This window comes from Platalea leucorodia (genome assembly GCF_965183815.1).
Source record: "Platalea leucorodia genome assembly, chromosome: 4".
Lineage (NCBI taxonomy): Eukaryota > Metazoa > Chordata > Aves > Pelecaniformes > Threskiornithidae > Platalea > Platalea leucorodia.
In genome coordinates this window covers 22999725-23027122 of record NC_138826.1, presented here as the reverse complement: position 1 = coordinate 23027122, position 27398 = coordinate 22999725, and the positions used below count along the sequence as shown (strand labels likewise).

General features: G+C 63.6%; 3 protein-coding genes across 3 annotated transcripts in view; 2 read left to right on the top strand and 1 right to left on the bottom strand.

Moving 5' to 3' along the window:
* Window positions 1–3638: 3638 nt before the first annotated feature.
* On the top strand, window positions 3639–12027 carry TMEM150A (transmembrane protein 150A; the record flags this gene model as incomplete). Its single annotated transcript, XM_082308197.1, has 7 exons — window positions 3639–3718; window positions 5934–5981; window positions 8317–8388; window positions 8550–8617; window positions 8758–8885; window positions 9829–10006; window positions 11783–12027. 7 exons carry the CDS (start codon window positions 3639–3641, stop codon window positions 12025–12027), a joined length of 819 nt encoding a protein of 272 aa, XP_082164323.1.
* A 1869-nt stretch (window positions 12028–13896) lies between these two features.
* NFKB2 (nuclear factor kappa B subunit 2) lies at window positions 13897–25559 on the top strand. Its single transcript, XM_082308189.1, has 24 exons — window positions 13897–13953; window positions 16936–17132; window positions 18214–18258; window positions 18701–18779; window positions 19271–19311; window positions 19414–19512; window positions 19757–19908; window positions 20737–20843; window positions 21000–21158; window positions 21265–21369; window positions 21507–21592; window positions 21718–21856; window positions 21936–22055; window positions 22162–22344; window positions 22473–22614; window positions 22760–22874; window positions 23067–23274; window positions 23364–23533; window positions 23672–23774; window positions 23907–24136; window positions 24332–24401; window positions 24505–24677; window positions 24755–24866; window positions 24952–25559. Exons 2-24 carry the CDS (start codon window positions 17088–17090, stop codon window positions 25071–25073), a joined length of 2805 nt encoding a protein of 934 aa, XP_082164315.1. The 5' UTR covers window positions 13897–13953; window positions 16936–17087; the 3' UTR covers window positions 25074–25559.
* A 154-nt stretch (window positions 25560–25713) lies between these two features.
* PSD (pleckstrin and Sec7 domain containing) overlaps window positions 25714–27398 on the bottom strand; it is a gene marked incomplete at its 5' end in the record, with an annotated part of 39303 nt that continues 37618 nt past the window's right edge. The window contains one exon of the mRNA XM_082308188.1: window positions 25714–27346. Within this exon, the coding sequence (XP_082164314.1) occupies window positions 27107–27346 (240 nt within the window). The 3' untranslated portion in view covers window positions 25714–27106. The remainder of the gene's footprint in view (window positions 27347–27398) is intronic.

Here is a 27398-nt window from a genome sequence, read left to right as displayed (position 1 = left end):
CCACTGATAAGACTTTGACTTGGAGAGGGCGTGAGAGATCCTGGGCTCTTCCAGGGCTAACGCTTGCCATGGATATGGGCAATCACACATACTTCCCTCCTGACATTTTCTACTTTGTGTTGCAATCCACACAGTGCCACAGTGTCCTTAGAACTGCGTCAGGCACCAATGCCTTCCCTATCGCAAGGATTCCAAGAGACTCCTACAGGCTTGATAAGGGGTTTGAAAACTTGGAGTTTGTTTGAGTTGATGAGCAAAGGTCTAAATATTGCGTAATGGAAGAGTAATGCGCATACTAGGAAAGTCCTGTTAATAAATCCTGGTTCCCTTACCCCATTCCACTATTCCTAGAATATTTTCACTGCTGCAGCCCTCTCTTCCTCACCCTCCACTGCTTCCAGATTGTGTCCTTCCAGCCCTTAGGTGTTTTCATTCTTGCGCTGCCCATGGGCCTTCTGTATCCAGCCCGCCTCTCTGTCTTGGATTTCTGAGCCTTCACTTCTGTTTACAGCTCTGTTTTTCTGAGCTGTCTCCAGAATGCACACTGAAACCTTTAGATGATGAACTCTTTATAAACCATTGCTCAATCGTCAAGTGCCTTGATGTCAGCGCTACTGCCCTCTGATCCCTGGACGGTCCTTTGACTTCTTGGAGTGGTGTCAGCTAATGGCAAAGCCCAGTTTTTCCTGCTGCCTTCAGATAGTTGTTTGGGGGGATGCTATGTTTTAAACCGTGTTTGCAAACCCAGTTTCTACTGAGCGCATTACATCTTAATTCAGACAATTGCGGTGCAAAGCAAAAGCCACCCGAGGAAACTGCAGGAAGCGGGACTGGAATGGAAAGAATGTCGGCTGGAAAGACAGACAGAATTGCACTTTAAACAGTTTTCACTAGACTGTAAATAGGAAGGGACTGGAAAACCAGAAGAAAATTCTTTGAATGTTGTTTGGATTTTGCAGTAATGAGGTTTCATGTGTTACAGAGAAAACATAACAGGGAAAGTGTTTGAACCGAAAGGAGATCAGAATCAACTGACAGCTAGCATGTGCTGTGATACATATTTTATTGATAGTCTCTTGAACTCTATTTGTAACTAAAATTACATAAAAGACAGCCATACTACCAGCGGCTGTTGGTGAGGAGCGGTGTTCACAACGCTAGCCTTCAGGTTTGTCCCAGCATATACTTTTTCTAGTCTTGGATTTCTTTCTCATTTTTATGGGTCTGACTCACTGTTTTCCAGAAGAGGCTGGACAAACATCACCCTAGTTTGGATTTACGTACATCTTCTGTTCCCATTTACATCAAGAACTTCCACTGCTGAAACAGAATAGAAATGAGGATTGGGATTTAGTGTGTCAGTAGGACGCGTTACTGTGGAGCTGGTGGTGTCCTCATTGGTGTGAAGCTTCCTAGTGGGAAAAAGCCCTATTGAAAGATAAGCCCTGGCTGTAAAACATAAATTTGGCACTGAAGCTTCTGAAACTGAAGCAACGCTGCTTTTAGATTCAATTTTTAAATGGAATCTGAGCATACTCGGAAGATCTGGTCTGTAGGAAAGACTTCCATGAAGTATCTTCCAACAGTGAGCTGGCTTTTTCAGAAGTTACCCTCACTCCTAGAAATGCCAGCTTTTGAACTCCTATGGGAAAATCTGTGCCCGCTGCAGAGCCTCAAGTATCCTGTGCCCCGCTCCTTTGCCCCACCTGCGCGGAAGGCAGCCCGGCAGGGTTTGTACCGCTCGCCACGTGGCCCGGGAGCAATCTGAGGCCCGTCAAGGCTGCTGGAGGCGGCAGCAGCTGTGCCGCTGGCCCGGCGCCCGCCGCCCGGGCCGGCATTGTTCCCACCACCCTCTGTCTGGGCGGCCGTGGGGGCTGCCGGGAGAGGGAGGGCCAGGCCCGCTGTCCGCCAGCAGGCAGAAGTTCAGGGGGCAGCTTTGGGAGCACGACCGGCTCGGGGGCAAAGTTCTGGAGCGCAGTTCTGGTCAGGGAAATGATGTGCTGAACTGCAAGGGGAGACCCTGGGCCTGCAAGGAGGCTGCCTGGAGCACGATTCAACGCGCAGGGAGATGAGATCCCCTGAGACTACAAGTCCCAGTGTGCAGTACTACTCCTCCACTTGCATAACTTGCACCCTGGCCCAGGCGCGGTGGTGGGCAGCCGACGCTCCTCTCCCACCCAGGCCAGGGCGGGTGCTGTTCCTGGGCAGCTCCTCTGCAGAAGGCAGCGGGAAGGTGCAGGCTTCACAAGCACCCGCTGCTCCAGGGCCCAAGGGGTGCATGCACCCTTTGGCTATGCTGTATGTTTTGGGACTTGCAAACACACGCCCGCAAGCAGCCACGGGGTGGGAGGGTGGGTTATTGCTGAGTTACGATAGGGAAATGGGGCTGCTGTGGCCGTGCCGCGGCCTTGCCGCAGCACGGCTGCTCTGCCAAGGGAAGTCGTGCTTCCTCTTCTCTGTTCCAAGTTTTTCACATAACAAAAATGAAAATTTCTCTGGGCAGCAGGGTTGGTGGGTGGCTGCTAAACTTGATCCCTAGTTGAGCCATTTGTAGAAAGCGTCTGGGAAAGGAGAGGTCAGGCTAACCGGGTCGGGACAGCGTGCGCGGGCGGTGGCGTGCAGTGTGTGTGAGGCAGCCGCAGTGTCGCTAGCCGTTTGGAGAGAGCGCAAGATCAGTCAACGCAGCAGCGCAAACTGACCCTTGTCTTCAGGAGGGAAGGCTGAGCCCGTGTTAACCCTCTTCCCACCAGGAAGAAGAGGGGACTGAGCAAGGTCTTCTGTGCCCGGCCGTTACCTGGTGCTCTACCTCCTGCCTCACCCCTGCACTGAGACAGTGCCCTGCTCGCGGACGTGGGCACAGGGATGGTGTCTGGGGCAGAGGGAGCATCATCTGGGGCTGGGGGGAGAGCCCCCAGCGCCCTGCAGCCAGCTGCTGCTATCCGATTCAGCCTTGGCAAAGGCTGCTCCAGGCTGCAGCTCCAGGGAGGGAGCGTTTGCCGCTGTGCAGCGCCCTGCTGTCCCCTCCGTGCTCTTTTCTTGGGGCCGATGCCAGCGCTGTGGGGCACGTCCCTGCCCTGGGGGTCTCACGGAGCGGGAGCCCGTCTCTCCACCCCGGCCGCGTCCTGCAGAGGACAGGGGACAGCGGACCGCGCTCCCGGGGTTGCTCCGGCCGCAGCCCGCCTGCCCTGCGGTCCCCAGCGTTAGCGGCTCCCTGCGACCCCCGCTCCGCGCCCGCCGCCTGCCCTTCCCCAGCCCCGCCCGCCCGGGGCTGCCGCCGCGTCCCCCCGGGCCGGCGGCGCGGCCGCCACGTGGCGCCCGGGGCCGCGCCGGCCCCCCCGCTCCGCGCGCCCCGCTCCGCGCGCCCCGCTCCGCGCGCCCCGCTCCGCGCGCCCCGCTCCGCGCGCCCCGCTCCGCGCCCCGCCGGACGGGGCGGGCGCTGCCGCCGAGCGGCCCCCGCTGCCCGCGGGGCGGGGCCGGGCCGGGCTGGGCTGTCCCGGCGCGGCTGGGCTGTCCCGGCGCGGCGCGGCTCCGCTCCGCCCGCCCGGCCCCGGCCCGGCCCCGGCCCGGCCGCCCATGGGGAGCAGGAGGCAGCGGGGAGGCTCCCCCGGCGGCCCCGCTCGCCCGTAGCCCGGCGGGGCATGCCCGGCCCCAGGATGCCGGCCTGGGCGATCCTGCCCGTCACGCTGCCCGCCTTCACCATCACCGGCATGTGGATCGTGTGAGTGCCGCGGGACGGACCGGGGCCGCCGCCAGCCCACAACCGCCCCCCCGGCGGTGGGGCCGGGGTCGCCCGGGCTGCGGGGCGGGATGCCGCGGGGCAGGGGACTGGAGGACGCTGCGGGGCGGGGGGTTGCGGGGCACCGGTGGGTTCGTGTCATGTCGAGGCGCTTCTGCACGCCCGGTCGCTCCCGCACCTCCCCGTCCCCCCACAGCCACCCTGCCCGGTCACTGCATCCCCTGCAGCGGCGCTGGCGTGGGCCTCCCTGGCCTCGCGCCCCTGACACCCCGTGGGGTCGCGTGCCCCTGTCCAGGCCGGCGCGCGGCCGATGCTGAGGCGGCACGGGAATTGCCCTGGGAGCGATGCCACCAGCCCAGGTCCTGCAGCGCCAGGGCCGTAACCAGCACATGAGCACCCATCCCATCCTGCCCCCAGATGGGATGGATGGGAGGGCCAGGGGACATTTGTCCCTTGTGCGGGGGGCAGAGGCTGTGTCACCTGGGTGAGCAGCACAAGCCCACCCCGCCGCTCCCGTCCCCGGGCCTTGGCCCTGGGATCTCAGCTGGTCACACAGGGCTGTCCTGTCCTGCTCCATCAGGCCCCCTGTGCCACTGCCGCGGGGCCACTGGGCGGGGACTTTTCCCCAAAGGCACAGGGAGCCCCAGCAGAGGTGATAGGACTTTCTGGGGTGTGGGATGGAGCAAATGCACCCCATACCACGCGGGTCTCTCTGAGAGCTTCCCCCCTGTGGTATCCCACATCCTTCACAACAAAGCTGAATGCTGACCCTGGTGCAGGGAACTCATGCTCCAAGTTCTTCCCCTGGATGCCCCGCGAAGCCCTGGCCGTCTCCTGTGGGTGACCCTGGGGGGCAGATGCTCCTCCAGGCCGGAGCAGCACGGGTGGGAGGTGCTGCTTGTGGTCCTCACAGCCAGAGCTGCCCTGGGAGGAGGGGTCTCAGCCCTGTTCTGTGTCCCCAAACATGTCCTGCAGCCTCCCGGGGGACGCTGTGTCCCTCATCAGCACAAGGGCAGGGTGAGGCCAGGCGGTTGCAGATGGGAGCGCGTGGCCCATGCGGGGCCCCGCCGGCTGCGCCTGGGATGCAGAGCCGTGAGGGGGGACCGGGCGGGGGGGCACATCCCGCTGGGGGAGGGCAGCCCCGTTTGTGCCTCTCTTGGCTTATTGCCTCCTCCCAGGAGGGCACGGAGGGCTGGGACAGGGACTGGGTGCTTGGGGGAGACCTGTGCTGGGAAGTGGCTGGGCGAGGGGTCTGCGGGGGGCGATGCTGTTGGTGGGCGGCCCTTGGGGAGGGCAGCGCTGACCCTTGGTTCCCCCAGCTGTCCCGCTCTTTGCCCTGGTGCCTTTCTGCTGGGATCACCCTTTTCGTAGCCTGGCTGTTACGTGGCCAGCTCGGGCGGGAGACGGGTTTTCTTACCGGTGTAGGGGCCTATTTTTAACCTGAGCTGTTTACTGCTGCTGGTGGCGGCGATTTGAACAGCGTGGGGCCACCCTCTGCTATGACTGCTGGCCAGGAGGGCTCCTTGCCGGCTGGGGAGGCCACGGGGCCGAGACCACCCTGGAGCTGAGCAGGATGCATGTTATGAACCCCTTGTTACACTGACCGAAGTTCAGGGGTGACTCCACAGTGAAATGCTCGATGGAGCTCATCTGCCCAAAATGCCCTGCCAACGCACCAGCTACTTTTCCAGACTTCTTTTAGCTCCTGGTGCTCGCCAGCCAGGGGCCGGGGGAAGCACGGCAGAGCCCAGTGGCCATCAAGTGACACCCTGCACAGCTGTAGGCTGGTGGAGAGCCCCGATGCCGGGGTGGGGGGCTCTGCGGCAGAGCCGCCCCCCCAGAGCCCGGGGAGCACAGCAGTGCACAGGGGAAGAGGCCCCGCAGGAGCAGCTGCATCCACACTGAACCAGAGCAGGAGGCAGATCTCTGTGGGGATGTGGGTACTGGGCAGGGGGACCTGGTTCTGGCAGCAAGAGCTCCCTGGAACATGGGCTTGGGTCATGCACTTGCTTTTCTTTTTCCTGCTTTGTAAAGCCAGGAGGTGCCCCAGGGTGAGCGCTGGCCCCTGGCAGGCAGCAAGGGCTCGTACGCCCCACTCCCGTGGCTGGTCCCTGGGGCTGGCGCCGGGTGCTGGCCGGGAGCAGGGATGCAGGGAGGTGGGCGGCTGTGGTAATCCCTGTTGCTGTCTCTCCCCCAGGTACGCCATGGCGCTCTCCAACAACCACATCTGCCCCGTCCACAACTGGTAAGGCCTGGGGGGGCATCGGGGGCCCTTCGCCGAGGACCAGCTCAGTTAAAGACTCCGGTAATGTCGGGTCCTCCTCCAGGCCTGTCCTGCTGGGACCGTGCCGTGCTGTGCTGGACCACGGGGAAGCCGAGGCCCCCCTGCGCTGTAACTGTGCTGAAAGGGGGGTCCAGGGGCCAGGCTGGCCCACAGAGGGGGCTGAGATGGCGGGAGAGGTGGGAGCATCGAGTTGGGCACAGAGCCACCTTCTCCCCCAGAAGATATGGTGGTGACAGTGATGGGGCGCAGTCACCCCAGGGCATGTGTCTCCTGTCCGGCCGTGCGAGTGGCTTTTGGGCGCAGAGCCTCTTGGGGATTAGCTGCTGGCAGGCTTGGGCCCTGCCTTTGCAAAGCAGTGAGGATGCCAGGGCCAAGCAGGGCTATCGAAAGCTGCCCTCCCTCCCCCGCCAAGGCTCGCCTGCGGTTACGGCTGCTCCGGTGAATGGTCCAGCCCTGCTGCAAACCAGCCAGGGAGAAGGAGGCCATTGAAAAAACACAGCATGGAGAAAGTATGAAAATAAGTGGTCAGGGAATTACAGAGGGCTGTGTGTCTCCATGGAAAAGCTGGAGGCTTGCTTGCTTGAGGCTAAATCTGGCAGTGCCAGGGGGACGGGAGAGCCCTGCGCTGCCCGGCCACCCCACAGGCAGAGCTGCCTGCAGCACCCCAGGATGGGGGATGAGGAGCGGGAGAGGCGAGGGCTGGGAAAAAAACCCTGTTTGCTCTCTTGGCAACTTCTTCTGCAGGGTTTTTGGCTTGTTGTGTCTCCTTAAAAATCTGCCCAGAAAAATCCATGTTAGTTTAATTCTTGCTGGAGTGTTTGAAGGAGAAGGGGAAAAAAAAAACCCCCGCTGCCATTTCCTGCCTGATGGCTGATTCTGCCCTGGGAAGAATGTGTGTGTCGGGTTGTCTCTGCCGCACAGCCAGCCCTTAATGATGAATAATGCTTCCCGGCCTCAGGCTGCTCACTTTAAACAAAATAATAATAAAAAAAACCCTCCCAAACCAAACACAGTCCCAAGAGCAGCCCTTGAGGAGGCCGTGGGGCTCCACGCCTTGCTGGGGTTTCACGGTTGGAAAACAAAGCCACCAGTAAATGAGGAGACTGAAAAAACACCAGAGCCCAGCCCGGCCCTTTCCAAAAAGGCCTTTTTAACCGTGTGCTTGCTGAGCAGCTGGAGGTGGCTGATGGTCAGCCTGGGCCAGGGGCAAGGCAGCGCTGGCACCCCCATGGCTCCCGTCCCTGCCGTGGGGCTGGGGGTGTCTGAGGGGGCCTCTTGGGGCACAGGGCTTTGGGCTCCCTGCCTTCGGGGTGCGGAGGGGACCCTGCTCAGCTGTGCCAGGCAGAGATGCTGGGTGCCTGGGTGATGCTGCAGCAAACAGGTGCCCAAAAACCCACTGCAAGTCTGTGCCAGCTGGGAGGGCAAGGGGGCACGTACCCCCCGTGGGGGGGAAGGAATTTGGTTATGGTGACAGGCAGCAGCTGTGGTATGGGAAGGTGTCTTGGGCTGATAAGAGCTCTGGGTCCTTGGTTCCCCGGGCTCATAGGGTCTGTAGCTGCAGGAGGCACTTCCAGGGCTCTGGAGCAGTTGCGGTCAGCAGAGCCCTGCCCCAGCCCGGCAGCCCTGGGGGCTGCTAACAGGCCCCCGGGGGGATGCCCTGCCGGTGTGCTGGGCTCCCCAGGGCAGCCTGGGGGCTTGCTCCTGTCGTGTCCCCCCTCAGGCAGCTCCTCACGGCTCCTCAGGCAGCTCCCTCCCTCCCAGGTGGCACTGCCCTGGGGTGCTTGTGTCCATGGGGGCTGTTTCCCGCTCAGCTTGGCGTTCCCGCCCGTCCTGTGCAAGCCCGGAGCTGTCAGTGGCTGCGTGCCCGACTCCACCCTTGCTCCCACCCCAGGACGTGTGCGACGGGGCTGGCACATGGGTGCTCCTGCTTCCGCCTGGGGCGTGGGGCTGCAGGAACACCCCGAGCCCAGCACCCCTGCCCATGCACCCAGCGGGTGCATGCAGCCCCTTGCCCTGCCATGGCCTCCCCCTCGCAGGCAGGGACTCCGGGTGGGCAGCAGAGCCAGCAGGCAGGGGACAGGCTGTGGAAACCCAGGCGTGATGCTCCCAGAGGACCCTGTTGGGTGGTGGGTCACTCCCTGGAGGGGCTTGTTCCCAGGGTGTGGGCACATCCCCGGGGTTCGGGCTGCGCTTGCTGGGGAGCAGCTCTGCTGCCCTTGCAGGGCCTGTGGGCAGGAGGCAGGAGTGTCCGGGGCAGCAGCTCAGCTCTCCTAGCCTGTCCCTTTGCTCCTGGCAGGAATTACAACCAGTCGTGCGGTGTGGACAGCCCTGGCTCCTGCTGCACGCTGGACCACATCCCCCTTGTCAGGTGAGCAGCTGTGGGGTGGGAGCACGTGGCTGGCTGGGGGTCAGAGCTGCTCCAAGAGTCGCTCTGGGGCAACCCAGGAGCGTGTCCTGGGGACGGGGACAAGCGCAGCACCCCAGTGCCCCCTGGCTGAGGGCCTCCTGGGCCTTGCCTTGTCCCCACAGCAAGTGTGGCACCCTGCCTCCTGAGAGCTGCTTCTTCAGCCTCATCTGCAGCCTGGGCTCCTTCATGGGTAAGTGCCCGCTGCTGGGGGAGTGGGGCTGGGAGTGGGGTGCCCTGCAGAGCTCACCCCCCGGCTGGGGGGGGGACAGGGGCAGATGGGGGGGTGCTGCAGGCAGCGGCGTGCGATGGGGCTGTGTCACCCTCCTGCAGTGATCCTGGTGGGGCTGCTGCGCTACGCCCACCTCCTGGAGCGCCTCGGGCCATCCCTCCTCAACACCCTGGGGCTGGCCACCGGCTGGGTCTGTGCCGCTGGCCTCACCATGGTCGGCAACTTCCAGGTAAGGCATCTCCCCGGGGGGGTCTCCAGGGGCAGGAGGGGCCCTTGGCTGGAGCGGGGCAGTGGCAGCGCTCAGCGGTGTAGGATTTGGGGTGGTTGTTTTGGTCCAGCCGCCCCATCCGTGCACTCCTTCACTTCCACCAGGCACTGTGCTTCCCCAGGCACTGGGACTCCTCTTTGCTTGTGCACTCATAGTTTTGGGTCCAGGTTAAGCTGCCGGGTTTGGTTTAACCCTTATCTGAGACCCTCTGCATGGTCTGTCCCCTCCGTGGATGCGTGACCCTGCATGGGCAGGGACGTCCCAGCCAAGCTGCCGATGCTCCCGCCGCCTGGCCGTCCCGCTGTGGATGTTTGCTGCTCGGGGGGCGATGCCAGGGAACTGCCTGGGCAGAGCCTGCGCTCGCAGGGTCCGGAGCAGGCCAGGGCTTGGCAGCTGATGGCGGCGCTCACCCCCACGCCTGCGCTGCCAGGCACCGGCCTCCCGGCAGCTGCCTCCTCTCTGCCTGTGGCAGCCGGTCCCTTCCGCTTGGCAGGAGGCTGCTGCCGGCGCCACCCCCCCGGGAGAAGCTTCGCTGGCCCCAGTCCCCCTTGTGCCCCAGTTGAAGGTAGGACTGTGACCCCCCAGGAGGGGGTGCAGGCAGCCCCAGATGCTGCTCAGGGCAGAGGGCAGCCCCTGCCCCATGCCCGCAGGCACGTCAGGGCTGTTGGCCCAAGGGGCTTGGGAGTTACCACCCCATGGATGAAAGAAACAGAAGCGCTTTGAAATCCCAGCAGCAGACAGTGGGTCTAAATCTGCTCTTCAGCCAGGAGTCGGGCACGGGCAAGCTGCCTGGACCTGCTCCTGGCACTGCCTGCACCCCTGCCTGGGCACAAGTCCATCCCCTGGAACAGCCGTGCTGGGGGAGCGTCCCGGGGTACTGGCACTGATGGTCTCTCCCGCGCAGGTGGATCATGCCAAGGTGCTGCACTACATCGGGGCGGGGGTGGCCTTTCCCACCAGCATGCTGTTCCTGCTCCTGCAGTCCATCCTCACCTACCGCATGGCCAAAACCCGCGGGCAGTACTGGACTGGCCACTTACGTAGCATCCTTGCCGCTGTGGCCTTCCTCACCCTTGTCTTCAGTATCCTTCTGAAGGGTGTGGGGAGGAGATCCGGGATGGGCTGGCAAAATGTGGTCCTCGTGGGGGGTACATGCCCCACGTCCTCCATCCTTTGGCAGCGAGGCACAATGCCAGGAGAGGGGCTGGGCAGGGGGCTGAGGGCGGGCAGCTCACTGCAGGTGTAGGCTGGAGGAGCAGCAGTATCGGGGCCGTGCAGGGGCTGAGGAGGGGAATGCATGCTGGTGGGCATCTCTTGGGACGCTGGGGTACCCCAAACCAGCCCTGCTCTGGCTGCTGCAGCCCAACCCAGCCACCACTGCAGGCTCCAGCCCCACACTTCACAGAGTGGAAGGGCTAATTAATTTTCTTTTTTTTTTTTTTAATGAGACAAAGGTATGTTGAGTCCTCCGCAATGCAAAGTCCACCTGAGTTACCTATATGGCTGAGGCTGAGTACAAAAGCTCTCTGTGCAGGTGCCAGGCCGGGCTCACCGGCACCCGCCAGCCGACCTGCCCGTGGGACGAGGGAGGGCTCGGTGAGCAGGCACTGGGTCTGCAAACACCACACCGAGAAGGGAGGGCATGGCAGCAGGCGGAGCGGGGCTGGAAGAATGGTCCCGAGTGTGTGGCTGGGGAGCCAGGAGCTTATTTGGGACTGAGGTTAGGGATAAATTGGGAAACAAGGAGGTGGTTATTGGGCAGGAAGGGGAAAAAGCATGTGGTGTCCATGGGTCCCAGAGTCTGGCTGGGGTCTGGCCGGAGCGAGCAGTGCAGGAGGAGCCTGGGGGGTGCTGGTGGGCCTGGGATGTGCCAGAGGGTCCCACTTTGTCACCGTAGCAGGCAGGCGGGCTGGGAAGCAGGCAGGGAGCTGGGAAGGGCAGGAGTGCCATGGGGCTGTGCCAGCTGGGAGGGACGAGCAGGGCATGTAAGGACAAGGGAGACAGGACTGGTGCCCGTCTGCCGTGGCCGTACTGCTCTGTGAGCACTGGGGACTGGAAGTGGGAAAGCAGTGAGCTGTGGTAGGGACAGTGTGGGGAAAGGGCTGGGACCTCTCCTGGTGGGATGGAGGGAGTGAGCAGATGGTTCTGCCCTGTGCACGTCAGGTCCTTGGGTCAGGTCAGGGTACTGCCGGAGGCTTCACCTGGGGGCTGGGGGATGTGCCTGCCTTCTCCCCTCACCCGTGGTGGCTCTGGCAGTACATTTCTCTAGAGATCCTCAGTGGGGATGAGAAAAGCATAAAGAAGCTCTGACAGCAGTAGGACCTGGAGGAGAGGGAGCAGGCCCCTCTCTGGGGTGAGCCAGCCATCAGTGCAGAGGGATGGAGGGGTGCTGCGGGGCTGGGATGCAGCAGCCCAAACCCCCTTACCCAGGGGATGGAGGGCTAATGAATTTTATCAGCTTTGCCTGCATTCCACCGGAGGATGGGAGCATCAGCCTGGTTTGAGGAAGAGGCGAGGGTGTGTGTGGGGGGGGTGAGGCAGCCGGGCACTCGGCTTGCCCTGAGGGCTACAACCTGAGTTCCCCCTGCCCTGGCCTCTTCAGAAAATCCCCGCCTGGTGTCAGTCCCATGATTTACTGAGGCTGGTTTGGGCACCTGTGCCACCACCTCACCTGTTGCCGAGGCCCTCCCGGTGCTGGGGGAAGCATGTGGGGTTTCTTGGGTTTAGGGGTGGTGGTGGTGTGTTTCCTGCAGAGGGGGGCTGCTCAGGGCCGCCCCAGCGTGCAGTGGCAGCGGGAGGTGGTCCTCCATGGGGTGGTGGGGGTCCAGCTGTGCTTTCCTTGACAGGGATGCCCTCAGGTGGCGTGTTCTTCATCCAGGAGAGCTTTGTGCTGCAGCACGTGGCTGCCCTGTGCGAGTGGATGTTCATCATCGATGTCCTGGTCTTCTATGGCACCTTCACTTTTGAGTTTGGGGCCATCTCCACAGACACCTTCCTGGTCCTGCTGAAAGCCAGCCGGGCCCCCAAAAGTTACAAAGGCGAGAGCGGCGTGTCCAGCACAGCCCACATCCACAGCCACGTGGAGGGCCTGGCTATGGCCTGACCCCCAGGGGAGGCAGGCTCATGGTGGGGGCCCCCAAATCGGCTCTGCCGATGGGTCCCCCACCTTGAATGTCTCCGAGACCCTGGCTGCCTTGGGGTGCATGTGTGCGTGTGTGTGCATGCGTGGGCATGCAGTTCCCTCTCCTCCTGGTGGGAGCTGCAGCCAGGGCTCCTCTGGCAGCCGATGTCCCCTGCAGGAGCTGCCCCCTCCCTGCCCACAGGGTTTGGGGTCACTGCTGGGGTGCAGGGATGCCGGCCCGGTGCTGCTGTCGGCGGAGCTGGGATCTGCCCCTGAGCCTCTGGGGTTGCCCTGTCTGAGTCAGGGGCTGTCGGAGGCAATCCCACAGAGGCCTCCTCCTGTAAGGGACGTGGGGGAACAGAGGGCTCACCCTCTCCTCACCACACAAACCTGGTGTGCTGGGGAGGGGGGAATCGCCGTTCCTCCCTCCACGGCCACAGGGGTAGGGTTCAGCAGAGCAAGCCTTCCAGCCAGCCACTCTGACTGTCAGAGGAGCCAAAAACCCAGAGTGCCTTTTCCTTTCCTCGGGAGTTGATGGCAGTGCCGGTCTGTCTGCACCCGCAGCGAGGATGGCAGCGGGGGTCTCTCCCTGCCTGCCAGGGTGGGGGTAGTGCCCTGCGCTGCTGCAGGATGACACCAGCAGCCCCAGTTGCACTGCGCTGGCCCTCCCAGCCTGGGCTCTCACTGCTCAGGGCCTTCTCTGCCTCCAGCCGATGACTTTCCCACATTTTTCAGCTTGGAGGAGAATTGCTGAGGCAGGTTTCACCTCCTGGGCTGCGGCATTCCCGTGCTCCCTGGCGGTCAGCTAGGTTAGGAAATGGGTCTCTGCATTTACTGTCACACCGGGGATGTCCTGTGAGCACGGTGCCTGCAGAGCGGCGGATTTCCCCTCCGTAGTGCTGCCAACCTGAGCTGTCCCGCCGGGGAGCCTGCACGCCCCAGCCCCGGTCTCCCAGCCCGGGGGTGGGCTGCTGCCAGCCCTCCCACCCGGGGAGCGCAGGCACGGAAAGGGGAGCCACTTCAGTAGGAACAGAGGCAGCCTGCACCCCGTTCTGCTGGGACACCCAAATCCGTCCTCCGGTGCCTTCCCCAGCGCTCAGCCCAGCCAGCGCCTGCCTGGTGAGAGGCCGTCCCGCTCGGCCCCAGCCTCCTCGGGCTGAGCCCCAGCCTGGGGCGTCCTGGGCAGGGGGCAGGGGGCTGGGGTGGAGGGGTGGGGTGTGCAGGGGGATGAATGCATGTGTGTGTGTATGTCTGTGTATATATAGATCTACATATATATATATACATATATATATATATAAATTTTCCCTTGTCCCTGGAGAGGGGCATTTGCTGCTGCTGTGCGCGTTGATCAGGTTGGGCTTCCTGACTTGCCCACCTTTTCAAAATCGGCCTATAAATCCACCCGTATATGTAGTTCAAAGAGGAGCATTTCCGACTTTTATATCTAATATATGTTTAAATATATATAAAGAGAGAACAGTGAATTTACAATAATAAAAGTGAAAATCAGCCCAGGGCAAGGCAGACCGTCCTTCCCTGCTGCGCAGGACTGGGGTAGCGACCGGCTTTGGGGCCAGGGTCCCAAGCGACGGGGGACGAAGGGCCCTGCGGGTCTCGGGGGACAGCCCTGAGCCCGGGGCTCGGTTCCCTGTCCCGGGTGCCAGGCTGGCGGAGGGCAAGCGGTTTCACCCGGGACGCAGCAGCGTGGAGAGGTACGTCCCGTCCCGTCCCGTCCCGTCCCGTCCCGTCCCGTCCCGTCGGGGGGTCCCCCGGCCCCGCCCCGCCGCTGCCCTCCCGGGGCGGAGCCCGTCCCGGGAAGCCCCGGGAGGCGGAGGCGGAGCCGGGCCGGGACTTTCCCGGGGCCGAAGCCGGGCCGAGGCGGCCGCGCCGGGGCTGGGGCTGGAGGTAAGCGGCCGGGGCGGTGCGGGCCGGGCCGGGCGCTGGCTCCGCGGGGCCGGGCCGCCGCGGGGGAGGCCTGGGGTGGGGGCTGCTGCCCCGGGGTGCCGGTGCCCTGGGGCCGCGGTGAGGGCCGGCTGAGCCGTGTGCCTGCCGGGCAGCGGGCAGGGCTGCTTGCATCGGTGGGGAGAGGGGCTCGGCCGAAAGCGCCCGTGTGCCCGGCCCGTGGGGATGCACCCGTGGGGACGCGGAGCCTCGCTGCTGAGCCTGAGGGGCCGTCGGGCACGGCAGCCTCCCGCGCCCTGCCTGGGCTGGGCTGAGCCCCTCGGCTCTGGCGATGTGCACGCTGGGCTGGCGGGTGCGGGTGTATCCCGATTCCCAGTGGAAAGGGAGCCGAGCTGGTCGAGGGGTTTGAAGGTTCAGTGCCAGGGCTGCCCGTCCCTGCTGAGGGGTCTGCAGCGGCCAGCCCTCGGCAGCTCCTGGCCTCCCACTCGCCGTGGCAGCCACGCCAGTCCCTGGCTGCTTCTCAGCCGGCTCTGGGGCTAGCTGGGAGAGGAGATTTTGGGAAGATACAGGCTGGAGAGAGAGATCTGCTTTCTTGGCGTGGGGAGGAGAAAGCCAGCCCCAGCACTGGTGCTGACACCCGTTTCCCTGCCAGTGGGGAAGTTGCTTATTTTCCTGTTTCTGCGTTGCCAGCGAATACTGCCCCAGCCTGTGGCTCTCCCTCTGTGCACTGATCCCTGCCTGCACAGTGAGCAGGGCTGGCTTGCTGCCTGCCCCGGGCCCGCAGGCCCAGCTAGCTCTACCCCAAAAGGAGCCATGAACGCCAACGCAGTAGCGATACCACGGGCAGAGTGGAAACCAGGGAGAGTGAGAGACGGCAAACGCCTGGCTGGCGCTGAGAGGGGGTTTCTGAGGGTGCACAGATATACAACTGGAGCCGATGGTTCATAACACAACAGCAAAGCAGCTGATTTACAGGCCCTAGAGGAGAAAACCAGAAGATCAGTGGGTGGCTGGGGTTTGCCAAAACCAACTTGATAGCCACAAATGGAGCAAAGGCATTTTATGCAGAGAGATACGGATGGCTTCGGTACTCGAGGGCAGGCCGCCAGGGAGGGGAAAGCTTGGACAGCTTTCAGGGAGAGGGGATTTCTCTCTGCCACACTTGCAGGTCAAGGACTTGGTTTCCAGGAAGGGTCTCAGAACAAAGTCCCTGTGAATGCTGTGCAAGAAGGACTCGGCAGCCTCTTGCCAGACCCTTGCCAGCAGCTGTTGGGACTCCTGGGCTGGAGCAGAGCAAAGGATTTGTGCAGAAAGCAAGGTCAGGTATTTAGGGCCATCATTTGCAGGCATTAGCAGGCCCTGGGGGAAACAAAATGCACAGGGAATAGTATGTTAGAGGAGCAGTCAGCTGGGTGGCTGGAACATGTCAGCTGTACGTCAGGGCGGTTCGGAGCAGAGCCATGCTCGTGCTGCCTCCTGCGTTTCTGGAGCACCCTCTCCCATGGCTGCAAAACACTCCTGCCACAGACAGACGGATGGATGTTTCCCTCCCGCCTGCAGGGCATCAGCTCTGCAAGTCAGCCGGCTGTCACGGGAGGAAAGAAAATAGCACCTGCATTACTAGGTCACGTTCAAGGAGCTGCAGGCATGGAGGAACGGCTTTAACTCGTGCCGCTTGCTGGCGGCTGGCCCTTAATTGAAGCAGTCTGGCTGGCACGGGGAGGCTGTGCCATCCAGCAAGGGTGCTGTGCAGTGCTGTGCTCCGGGACAGGGAGCTAGTGCTGCTCCAGGCAGTGCATCGCAATCAGGTTGCTGCTCGGCTCAGGTATAGCTGAACATGCTACGCTCCTAGGGGAAATCTGGGGTCCTGGGGGCCTGAAGGGCACGGCTGCTTGGCACAGGAGGCAGGACTTACCTCGAGAGCAGCTCTGAGGTTGCCTGAGGTTGCGCTTCCAGGAACAAGGAAGCAGGTGACGATGCTCCAGCTCTGCTCGACGAGCAAGGTGGGCTTCCTCTAATGCGCGCTGTGCAATTGTGCAGGCCTATGGCCAGCAACCTCCTGAGTGAGCCAGAGCTGTGCGGGCTGGGGAGACGCAGGCGCAACCCCATGATGTTCCTTAGTCATGCTGTTTGCTGCAACAAGTGGAAGCGTCCGGGGCGGTGATGAGTGAGCTGTGAAAACCCCTCTAGAGGGGATGGGGCTGATGGCACTGGAGAAGGGGAGCTGTTCTGTTCAAGGGGCACAGTCTGTTCTTCTCTGGCACCTTCGGGCCTGGGCTCCCCCAGCCAGGCTCAGCGGGTAGGGTTTGAGGTGGCTGTTCCCAGCACACTGAGGAAGGATGTTTGTCCCCTCCTTCACCTCTCTGAGAAATCTGTGCCAGCAGATGAGGTGACTGGCTGGTGGTGGCAGGCTGAGGCTGCCCAGGCAGGATGTCTGGTGGGATCCTGACAGCAGGCAGTGCATGCTGCTTCCCGCAGGCCAGTGGGGGTTGTGTCTGTGCTCCCAGGCTTTCGGAAGCCCCTGCAGAACGGCAGGAGGAAGGTCCCACCTTGCTTCACCGTGCTGGATCTCCATCTTCACCCTCCTTGCACCCCCTGCTGCACCTACAGGTCCCTTGGACCCCACATCCCGGGCTGCACCGCTGTCTGGGCTGCATCCCGCAGGCAGGCTGGGCAGGGGCTGCCGGAGCTCGGCTGGGCTCAGGTGGCAGGCCAGCTGGGGAAAACCTCAGATCTGGGCCACAGGGCAGCCCCTTTGGAGGACCTGAGCAGCTGGAAAATCTCCTTGAAAAGGCTCTTTTCAGCTTCTGAAGAATATGAGTCACGCACGGGTTGAACAATCCCCTTCCTTCCCCTCTTCTCCCACACACCCAAAATCCCCTGAGCGGGACCTGCAGCAACCACTGATTCAGAAATTCATGCTATGAGGGCACCGCAGAGTCAGATACGGGGTTTTTTTTTCTTTTTTTTCTTTCCATTGCTTAGCGAGGAGAAGGAATGTGGAGCAAGACAGCGTGCCTGGAGGCTCTGCTCTGATCCTGCCCCTTTGCTAGAAGTCTCCAGTGGTTTTCCACAGTCAGGCAGACCTTGACCCCCAGCAGGACCCCAGTCTGCGGTAGCCGGCAGTCCCCACGGCGATGCTGGGGCTGGATGGGTTGCTGAGACCAGCCTCTTCCTCTCCGGTGAGTAAGAGGGTGCGAGCGCTGTGGGTTGCGGGGAAGGGGCCCTGCTGCTGGCGGTGCCTTGCTGGGGTCGTCGGGGAGCATGCAGCGCTGGGTGCCGGGGCGGCGGGAGATGCTCCCACAGGGGGCTCTGGGGCTGCTGCTCCTGCTTTGAAACCAGACGCTTCCTAGCGGGAAAGAGGGAATGGCAACACGGACGGCAAATGCCTCTCTCGGGCCACCTCCACGGGAAGGATGCAGGGGCTGCCGTGTAAGTGGAAATTGGGGCAGCGGGGGAGTGGGAAAGCACCCCTTTGGGTGCCTGGCAAGGAGGTGCCCTGCGCCTGCTTCAGTCTGCAGTCGTGGAGAGCTTCCCCTGGCCAGGGGGGAGACACCAGGCTTTGGGGCAGCGCTTTGAGTCCGGGGGGGCTTGGAGGAGACATCCCCGTGCGGGAGGTGCATCGTCAAGGTGAGATGATGCAGGGTAGGGACCTGGGAGGCCCCAGGGGCTGCCACCGGGTTTTAGGGCACGGTCCGGGTGGTTTCAGCCATGCTGCGCCGCAGGTGCCGTTGGGCAAGGGCGCGATGGCGGGTCACCGGGGACCGGTGCCCAAGGCGGGGCAGGCGGCTGGAGGGAGCCGGGGGCAAACCCCTCCGTGCTCCCGGGGGAGACGCTCGGGACCTTCGGGCGCTCCGGGGGTTCCAGGCAGCGCCAGGCGAGAGCAGCCGGGGGAGGCGGGCGGGCAGCCGCCGGGATTTCCAGCCCGCCCCGAGCCCGGAGCCCAAAACTCCCGGGCGGCGAGGAGGCGGCCCGTCCCACCGCCCCCGGGCCGGGCCGCGGGAGCCGCCGGCGGGCGCAAGGGCAGCCGTGCCCCGGGCCGTGCCGAGCCGAGCGCCGCTCCGAGCCGCGGCGGGCCCCGGGCCGGGCCGTCGGGAGCCGCGGCGGGCCCCGGGCCCTGCCGAGCCCGGCGGCGGGGCGGGGCGGGGCGGTGACGCGCGGTCCCGTCATTTCCCGGCTCGGCGGGGTTTCTAGGGACTTTCCGGAGCGGCGGTGCCTTCCTGCCGCCGCCGGTCCCCGCTCACCCCCGCGCTCTCCCCGCAGGCCGGCGGCCGGCCCCGCGCAGACATGGACGAGCAGTTCCAGCCCGTGAGTGCGGCACGGATCGGCCCGGCCCCGCGGGGGAGTCCCTGCCCGCTCCCGGTCCCGGTCCCGGGGCTGGGCTGGGGGCAGCGCCTGACCCGCGGGCGGGGTGGGAGGTGGGGGTCTGCGGGTGCCCCCGGGGTGGGAGATGGGGGTCTGTGTCCGCCCCCAGGGTGGGCAATGGGGGGGTCTGCAGGTGCCACTGGGGTGGGAGGTGGGGGGCCTGTGTCTGCCCCCAGGGTGGGCAAAGGGGATCTGCTGGTGCCCCCAGGAGTGGGCAGTGCGGGGTCCGCACCTGCCCACCCCTCTTCCCCGGGAGGGATGGGGGATCTGTGCCTGCCCCCTCCCCCCGCAAGGTGGGCGATGGGGGACTGCGCCTGCCCCCTGGGGCGATTGGGGTTCCAGCTCCCACACACTCATCACACTCATCTTCCCTCCCGCCACCCAGTGCCTGGATGGGGTTGACTACGATGACTTCAATTTCAGCTCCCACATGATGGAGCAGAAGGAGCCCCTGATGGAGACGGGTAAGGGCCCCTCTGGCTGTGCCCTCCCCGGGGTCCCCGGCTGCAGCGGGGTTTCCCAGCAGGCTGACTCACGCCTCGTAGTTCCCAGCAGCACCACAGGTTGTGTCCCTGCTGGCCCCACTGTGGGCTGGCTGGGAATCCCTGCCCTGTGCCGCCAGGACAGGGACTGTTCGGTCTCTGACCCCGCTGCTCAGTCTACCAGGGACTTGAGGTTGGGCTGTGATGGGTCCCCAGGGGCTCCCCTGCTCCCCGAGTGCCAGAGCGTCCTCTGGCCCTTTCCTCCTCTCCCTGCCGCTCTGACTGCTGCTCCTGGCTGGGCTCTGACAGCACAGGGGCCAGAGCCCCTGAGCACCCCCATGGGACAGACAGGGGTCACCTCACCTTCAGCACCGTCCCCCTACCTCCAGCATCCTTACTGGGAGCACGCACTTTGGTTATCCTGTGTTTCTCACTGGTGCTTTGGTTATCCTGTGTTTCTCTCTGTCCTTCAGTGGAAGGTCCCTACCTTGTCATCATCGAGCAGCCAAAGCAGGTAAGGATGTCACCCAGGTAAGGGCAGGTGTAGCTCTCGCCCCCTGCTCTCACGGCGTCAGGTGTGGGCCACCCTTGGCTGACCCCCTCTTTGCCTCTGCAGCGGGGGTTCCGGTTTCGGTACGGCTGCGAGGGCCCTTCACATGGGGGGCTGCCAGGAGCATCCAGCGAGAAGGGGCGCAAGACCTATCCCACCGTCAAGGTGAGCACAGCCCTGGGGAGGGGACGGGGCAGTGTCTTCAGCCGCTGTGTGCGAGCACCGGGAGGGTGCCTCGAAGGAAGGACGTGACCTGTATATTAAGCTCTGCGCGTCTCCTGGCGCTGGAGGGATGGGAGGGCTGCAGCAGGAGGGGTGGTGGCCGTGGGGAGGGATAGCAGGGGTTTGCGGAGAGTCCTGCAGGCTCCCGGGATATTGTACCTGACTCCCATCTCCTTTCTCCCCGCAGATCTGCAACTACACAGGGATGGCTCGGATCGAGGTGGACCTGGTGACGCACAGTGACCCTCCCCGTGTGCATGCCCACAGCCTAGTGGGCAAGCAGTGCAACGAGGCCGGCAACTGCATTGCGATCGTGGGACCCAAGGACATGACGGCTCAGTACGTGCGGAGGGAGACCCGGGGTGGCCTCGTGCATACACAGGGTGGCTGGGGAGCTGTCTGCAGCTTATGGGCTGGGGAGAAGAGGAGGATTAGTGCATCCAGGAGCTGGGTTTGCTGGATGGGGCCAGGAGTGAGTTTAGACAAGGTCATCGGTGCAGCTCTGTCCCCTGAGCATTTTGCCCAGCTCTGGGTCCGGCACATGCAGCTTGTTTTGCGCTTCTGTCCTCGGGGTTGCAGCTCCCCAGCTTTGCAAATGACTTCTGTAGCCAGCCTGAGTCATGGGGTTATTCGGTAAGCGCTGGCAGGCGGCTCCCTGCCCAGGCAGCTGCTGAGGTAGGAGCAGGCAAGCTCCTGGCTGCTCAGGTGGCCGTGTGCCCTGACACTGACCCAGCAGCCAGGTTTGGAGAAGAGGGTGTTTTTCCTGGGTCTTCTGCTGGAGCAGGACAAGAGGGGCCGGAGCTGCGTGCACTTTACTGCTGCATATGAAGTTTCTTGTAGCTGTTGTAAATCCAGCCCCGGCTGCTGGCTCAGCCTGGTGCCGTCTGCATCCCTCTGGCCTCCAGCCCTCCTGGTCCCCCTCTTTGGCCTTGTCCCCTGTAGGAGCCTGGAGTTTCCCAGCCACCTCTTTTCTGGGCTCCTTCCTTGCCCTCTGCTGTTGCTCCTCTTTGCCCTGCACATGTTGAGCCCCTGCTGCCCCAGGTGGCACCGCTCTATGCTTTGCTTAGCTCCTTGCCTTCAGCACACAGGAGCCTGTGTGCCCCCCGGGACGGCTGCTCCCAGCCAGGGCACTCCTAAGATCCCAGCGGGATCCCTCCTCTCCTCCAGGTTCAGCAACCTGGGCGTGCTGCACGTCACCAAGAAGAACATGATGGAGATCATGAAGGAAAAGCTGAAGCAGCAGAAGATGCGTAACAGGAGCCATGTGCTGACGGGTGAGGGCAGCCTGGGGGCTCGGTGGGACTCGGCGCCCCTGAGGGAGTGGGGACCCACTGTGGGGTGACAGCTGGGGGGCTGGTGGGGGACGGGCAGGGGGACCCGGAGCCCTGTCCCCTTGCCCAGCCTGATGGCATCTCCCCCTGCCCCGGCAGAAGCGGAGCTGCGTGAGATTGAGCTGGAGGCGAAGGAGCTGAAGAAGGTGATGGACCTGAGCATCGTGCGGTTGCGCTTCACTGCCTACCTCCGTGACAGCAGTGGGAACTTCACGTTGGCCCTCCAGCCTGTCATCTCAGACCCCATCCATGACAGCAGTGAGCATGGGGCCAGGGCGGGGAGGGGATGGGGCAGGACGGGGTAAGGAGGTGAGGGATGCTCTGTCTGCCATGGCAGCTCCCAACGCCTCCTCTCGCTCTGCAGAGTCCCCAGGAGCTTCCAACCTGAAGATCTCACGGATGGATAAGACGGCAGGCTCGGTGCGGGGCGGGGACGAGGTCTACTTGCTGTGTGATAAAGTTCAGAAAGGTAAAAGCCATTCCCTCCAGCCAAAACCTTCTGGAGGGGCTGCGGTGGGAGAGATCCGGGGCCCCTGGGCGGCCGGGAGTCCGTGTCCCCGGAGCCTGGCCAGGGCGGGGAGACAGGCGGTGCCCTTCTCTCCCCAGATGACATCGAGGTGCGTTTCTACGAGGATGACGAGAACGGCTGGCAGGCCTTCGGGGACTTCTCCCCTACTGACGTGCACAAGCAGGTACGGGGGAGGCGAGGGGGCCTCCTGCCGTGCCCCGAGGCAGGCAGGTGCCATGCAGGGTGGGAGAGCCCCGTCCCTGGCTCTGGGGAGGAGCGGGACCCCACGTCCATCTGTCCTGCCCACAGTATGCCATCGTCTTCCGCACACCCCCATACCACAAGCCCAAGATCGACCGTCCCGTCACCGTCTTCCTGCAGCTGAAGCGAAAGCGGGGGGGCGACGTGAGCGACTCCAAGCAGTTCACCTACTACCCCGTGGTGGAAGGTGAGCACGGCCCAGGCAGGCCGGCGTGCCCCCCGCCGCCGCGGCTGCCCCTCACCCCGCTGCCCCTCTCTCCCCGCAGATAAGGAAGAAGTGGAGAGGAAGCGCAAGAAAGTCCTGCCTCAGTTTCCCCAGCACTTTGGCGGGGGCTCGCACATGGGGGGTGCCGGTGGAGGGGCCGGGGGCTTTGGCTCTGGAGGAGGTGAGTGGGGACGCCTCTTGCCCTTTGCCGCTCGGGCAGCCATGGCCTGGCCCTGGGGGCTCCCCACTCCCCTCTGGCCTCACCCGGCCTCCCCCTTGCTCCGCAGGTGGGAACCTCAGCTTCCCCTACTCCCCTGGGCTGGCCTACAACAGCATCTACTCGCCCGGCCCCCACCCCGTGGGGGGCTACCAGGGGGGCGTGCAGATGAAGGGGCCTGAGGCGGAGGGGCCCGGGAGCGACAGGCAGGCACCTGCGGAGAGTGTGTACTGCAAGGAGCTGCAGAAGCATGGTAGGAGGGGGCTGGGCTGGAGCGAGAGGTTGAGGGACATTGCTCGGGAAAGGTGACATCTGGGGGGGGGTGCAGGAGGGTGGATGGGGCTGCTGCTCCTGGAGGTGACATCCTGTTTCGCCCCCCAGCCCAGCTCTGCCAGCTGTGGATGCTGGCACTGGCGCATCGCAATGCCCATGCCCTGCTCGACTACTCAGTCACCGCCGATCCCCGCATGCTGCTGGCGGTCCAGAGGCACCTGGCTGCATCACAGGACGAGAACGGAGACACGTGAGTGCATGAGGGGTTTGGGGAGAGAGTGTGAGAGCTCTGTTGGCTGTCAGAGCCATTATGGGGGCTCTGGGGGGTGGGAGGTGGCAGGGAGGACCTGGAGAAGCATGGAGCTGAGCCAGGGACCATCCCGCTCTCTCCCCAGGCCTTTGCACCTTGCTATTATCCATGAGCAGACGGCTGTGATCAAGCAGCTGATCGAGGTCATTGTTAGCATCCCCAACCAGCAGATCATCAACATCTCCAACAACCTCCAGCAGGTACATGTTTCCCAGAGCAGCCGGTTCTCCTCTACCGGGGGCTTGCTCCCCTTTCCAACCCCGGGGGCTCCCATTGCTGCTCCCACTGTGGGGAGGCTGCAGGGCTGAGCACAGTGCAGCCACGCTGGCAGGGACGGTGCTGTGGGACTCGACTCCTGTGAGCGCTGCTGAGAGGCTGCTGCTGTCCCGCAGACACCACTGCATCTAGCAGTCATCACCAAGCAGCCCCAAGTGGTCCAGCTCCTGCTGCAAGCCCGCGCTGACCCCACCTTGCTTGACCGCTATGGCAATTCCCTGCTGCACCTGGCACTCCAGACAGGCGATGAAGAGATGCTGAGGACGCTGCTGGCCCACCTGGGCTCGGCTACCCCTTGCCTGCTCCGCCTGCCCAACTTCCAGGGTGAGTGGGGCTGGGAGATGATGGGCAGGAACCCGGTGGTGCTGTTGTGGGCTCGGCCGGAGCACAGCTGAGCCTCTCCCCCGTTGCAGGCTTCCTGCCCGTGCACCTGGCGGTGAAGGCAAAGAGTCTGGCGTGCCTGGACCTGCTGGTCAGGAAGGGAGCGGACGTGAATGAGGTAGAGAGGCAGGGTGGGAGGACCCCGCTTCACCTGGCTGTGGAGATGGAGAACCTGAACATGGCCACCCACCTGGTGAAGAAGGTACGGGGGTGCTGGTGGGTTGGTGGCTGTGGGGTGGGGATGGAGTGCAGCTTCCCCTGTGGTCTAAGGGGTGACTGGAGGTGTGGGGGGGCAGCACCTAGGCAGCCCATCCTCACAGCCTTGGGCCTTTCTTTGTAGCTGGGAGCAGATGTTAATAGCCTGACCTTCGCCAGGAACACCCCCCTGCACCTAGCTGCCGGCCTGGGCTCCCCCACCCTCACCAAACTGCTCCTTAAAGCTGGTAAGGCACTGCCCTCGCTCCCCTCCCCGCAGCCTCGGCTGCCCATGCTGGGGAGTGCCCGGGCACAGAGCAGAGCCCTGGGCCCTGGGCCAACCTGCCCTTCTGGGGGCTCAGTCCACCCTTCCCTGACAGGGGCAGACGTGCTGTGTGAGAACGACGAGCCCATCAGCCCATCCTCGTCGGAGGCCAGCAGTGACACGGATGCCGACCCTGAGGAGCAGGAGCTGGCCATGGAGCTGGAGGAGCCAGCCCTGGCTGTGGAGCGTGGCACCAACCCTGAGCCCCCCACGCAGGGGCACGGGCAGGCAGGGCACAGGCACCGCCGCTGCCACACGCCCCTGGACCTGACTCGAAGCCAGAAGGTGTGTGGCACGGGGGATCAAACCCCTGGGAGCATTTCCACGGGGGCCACCGCAGGGATGGGGCAGAGCTCCAGGAGATGCTCCTGCAAGGATGCCTGTGCTCTGCCACGTCCCGGGGAGAGCCAGGGCGTGGGGAGGTGGGGTGCGTTGGCCGGTGCTCTAGGGGATGCTCACATCCGTGTGTCCGTCCTGCAGGTGCGGGAGATCCTGCTGCAGGCCTCCCAGCAGGGCCCAGAGGTGGAGCTGCCCGCTGCCCCGTGCGCAGGTGAGCAGCCCCTCTCCCCACAAAAGTGCTGTGCCCGGGCAGGGCAGGACCCTCCTGGCAGTGGGGATGGGCAGCATATGATGGAGCCACCTCTCGCACGCAGGGAAGGTCCTGTCGCTGGACAGTGAGGCGCTGCAGGGGCTGGAGCAGCTGCTGAACCAGGACTGCAGCGGATCGGACTGGATCGAGCTGGCCAAGCGCCTGGGGCTCTGCAGCCTGGTGGAGACCTACAAAGACACCCCCTCACCCAGCGTCAGCCTCCTGCGCAGTTACGAGGTCAGTGCCCGGGCAGGGTGCCCCCGTCCCCCCTGTCCGTCAGGCCACCAGCCCTGCTCAGTGCCCTCTCTCCGCAGCTGGCAGGGGGCAGCCTGGGGGGGCTGCTGGAGGCGCTGGACTCCATGGGGCTCCGCAAGGCTGTGAGGATGCTCCACAAAACAGAGGCACTGGAGAAGCTGCAAAGCACAGGTATGGGGAGTGTGGGGCTGGGGAGGGTCCCTGCTGCCCCCCCCAATCCCCCCATCACTGACAGCACCTGGGGCTTGCTTTGCAGAGCTGAAGGAAGACAGTGCCTATGGCAGTGAGTCGGTGGAGGAGGAGCAGGCACCCGCGCTGGTCCTGAAGCCGGGGTCGGGGGGAGAGCTGCCCCACAGCCAGCAGCCGCAGGTGCACTGAGGGGCTGGCAGCCCCTGCACCCACCCGGGGGGGCCGCATCGCCCCCCACCCTGCCCTGCCCACGCAAGTGCCTTCCGGACTTGGGGCCCAGCTGCCTGGACTCGGGGGGACAGGACACAGCCAGCTCCTGCCCCTCTCAGCTCTTATTTAATGGTCCCTCTTCTGAATAAAGGGACAGTTTCCATTAGCCTTTGCCCTCCCTCTCTCCAGCCCCGACCCTGAGCAGGCAGGGTGCTAACCCCCCTGAGCTCCGCGTGGGGCTGGGAGTCTGGCAGCAAGGAGGCAGCTGCCAGCCCCTCCTCAGCATCCCTCCATGCCAGGGCTGTCCCCAGCCAGGGGGGAGAAACCACAGTGCACACAAGAAGTGAAGAGCGAGTTTTACTTCAGTAACCTTGAGAAGCTGTACAAAGGTTTTTCTCCCCCCAAGCCACCTGGGGCAAGGGTGGATTTTTTTTTCCTTTTTTTTTTTTTTTTTTTTTTTTTTTTTTGCAATAGACTCAAAAGAGCAGAATAAAAAGTTTGACACATTCGCAAAGTCAGTGCTGAAACCAGCCAGGTCCTAGGCAGACGAGAACAACATGTGTGACAGCCCCTGCACGCAGCCCTTCCACTGTCCCCGGACCCCTCCCTGTGCACCCTGGGTGCTCCTGCGGCCATGCTCCACCACTGGCACCTCACTGCGGAAGAGCATCCTCCAGCCCACCCCAGGGTGGTGGGGGCTGCCCTAGCCTGCCCCTTGCCTTGGAGAGGAGGGAGCCCGTGGCCAAGGAAGGGGCTGCACCACTGCTGCTGCAGCATGAGAACGTCACAGCGCTATGGATGGGGCTTTGCCAGCAGCCTCTGAGGCCCCAGCCATGCTTTGGAGCAGCAGCAGGGGAAGAAAAGCCTGCTCTAGGCTGCGTTGGCCCGACAGGGCAGCGGGGAGCCCCAACTCAACCCTGGCTTTGAGGTTCACCTCCCCCTGCCAGGAGTACTTAGACTGCTCCCCAACATGCCCCGGGTACGATGCTCACACCCAGGCAGCACAAACAGGGCCGGTCCAGGCTGCCGGGGGGGTCATGAAGCACCAGCACATCAGCTCCCCCATGCAGCCACGAGTGCAGCAATGGGTGCTGCCACCCCAAGGCTGCCTCCTTGGCGCTGGTGGCCACAGGACTGTCTCTCTCCAAAGGGTTGCTGGTGCCGGGGCTGGGGCACAGGCTGCAGCACACGCAGGAGCACATGCTCGGCTTGCTGCAGGGGGGAGCTGGGTCTCCTCCTGAGTCCCTGTAAAAACATCCTCCCCCCAGAGTGCAGTGCCTACAGGACATGGCTGGGTTTGTGGTTTTGTTTGTTTTTTTAAACAGTTCCCAAAAAAGCATCAAAAGTAGCCCCAAAAAACCCTCCCTGGTGGTCAGCTCGATCTGGTACTAAAAAGTGCAAAACTGTATCACAAAAACCATTCAAAAGTTGTAAGAAAGCGGGGAGGGTGCAAAGGTGGCTGGAATGGCAGGGAGGGGGACAGGTGCCATCGCCCTGGCTCCCCTGGCCACCAGCCCCAGGAGAGGAGACAGGCCAGGGCTGGCCCCCTCCTGTCTGCCCCCCCATGGCACAACAGAGCTGGAGGAGAAGCGGCTGCTGGCTTTGTTTTGCTGCGCTTTTGTTTGTTTTTTTTTTTTTTTTTTTTTTTTTTTTTAACCCACTGAAGAATGGAGCCCAGTGGGTGGGTTTCAGCTGTTCCCCCTCCCCAGGGTGGGGGGACTGGGTCCTGCAGCCAAATGCAGGACAAGGAGGGGCAGGAATGAGTCTGATGGGGCCGACAGTGCGGGCAGCTCCTGCGGGCAAGGACCGGGGACTGTCCTGCTCTGCCACCGTCCCTGTCGGATGGGCCGCAGCCCTGCCTGGCTGGTGCTGGCGGCCAGGGAAGGGCTGTCACCCCCAAGCTCGTGCCGCAGATGGACGGACTCATGCAGGGTCTTGGCAGGCACGTGGCCTCCATCCTGGCGCCGGGGGGCAGGAACAGCGCTGCAGCACAGGCGGCTGATGCCCCTTGCTTATGACTTCTGGGGGTGGCCAGGGGGCTGGCGGCTGGTGCGCTCCGAGACGTTGCGCTTCACCTTGGTAGCTGTGCCAGAGGGCTCTGCATTGAGCGAGGGGCTGGAGCGGGACTTTTTCAGGCCATCGTCCTCCCCGCCCGCTGCATCAAAGAGGGTGGACTCGAACGCTGCCAGGTCCTCAGAGCCAGCCTTCAGCTTGGCCCGCAGCAGCATGGCGTAGGTGCCATAGCGGGATTTCTGGGGGGCACAGTGCAGCAGAGAGAAGGGTTGGTGAGCTGGGCACTGCCCC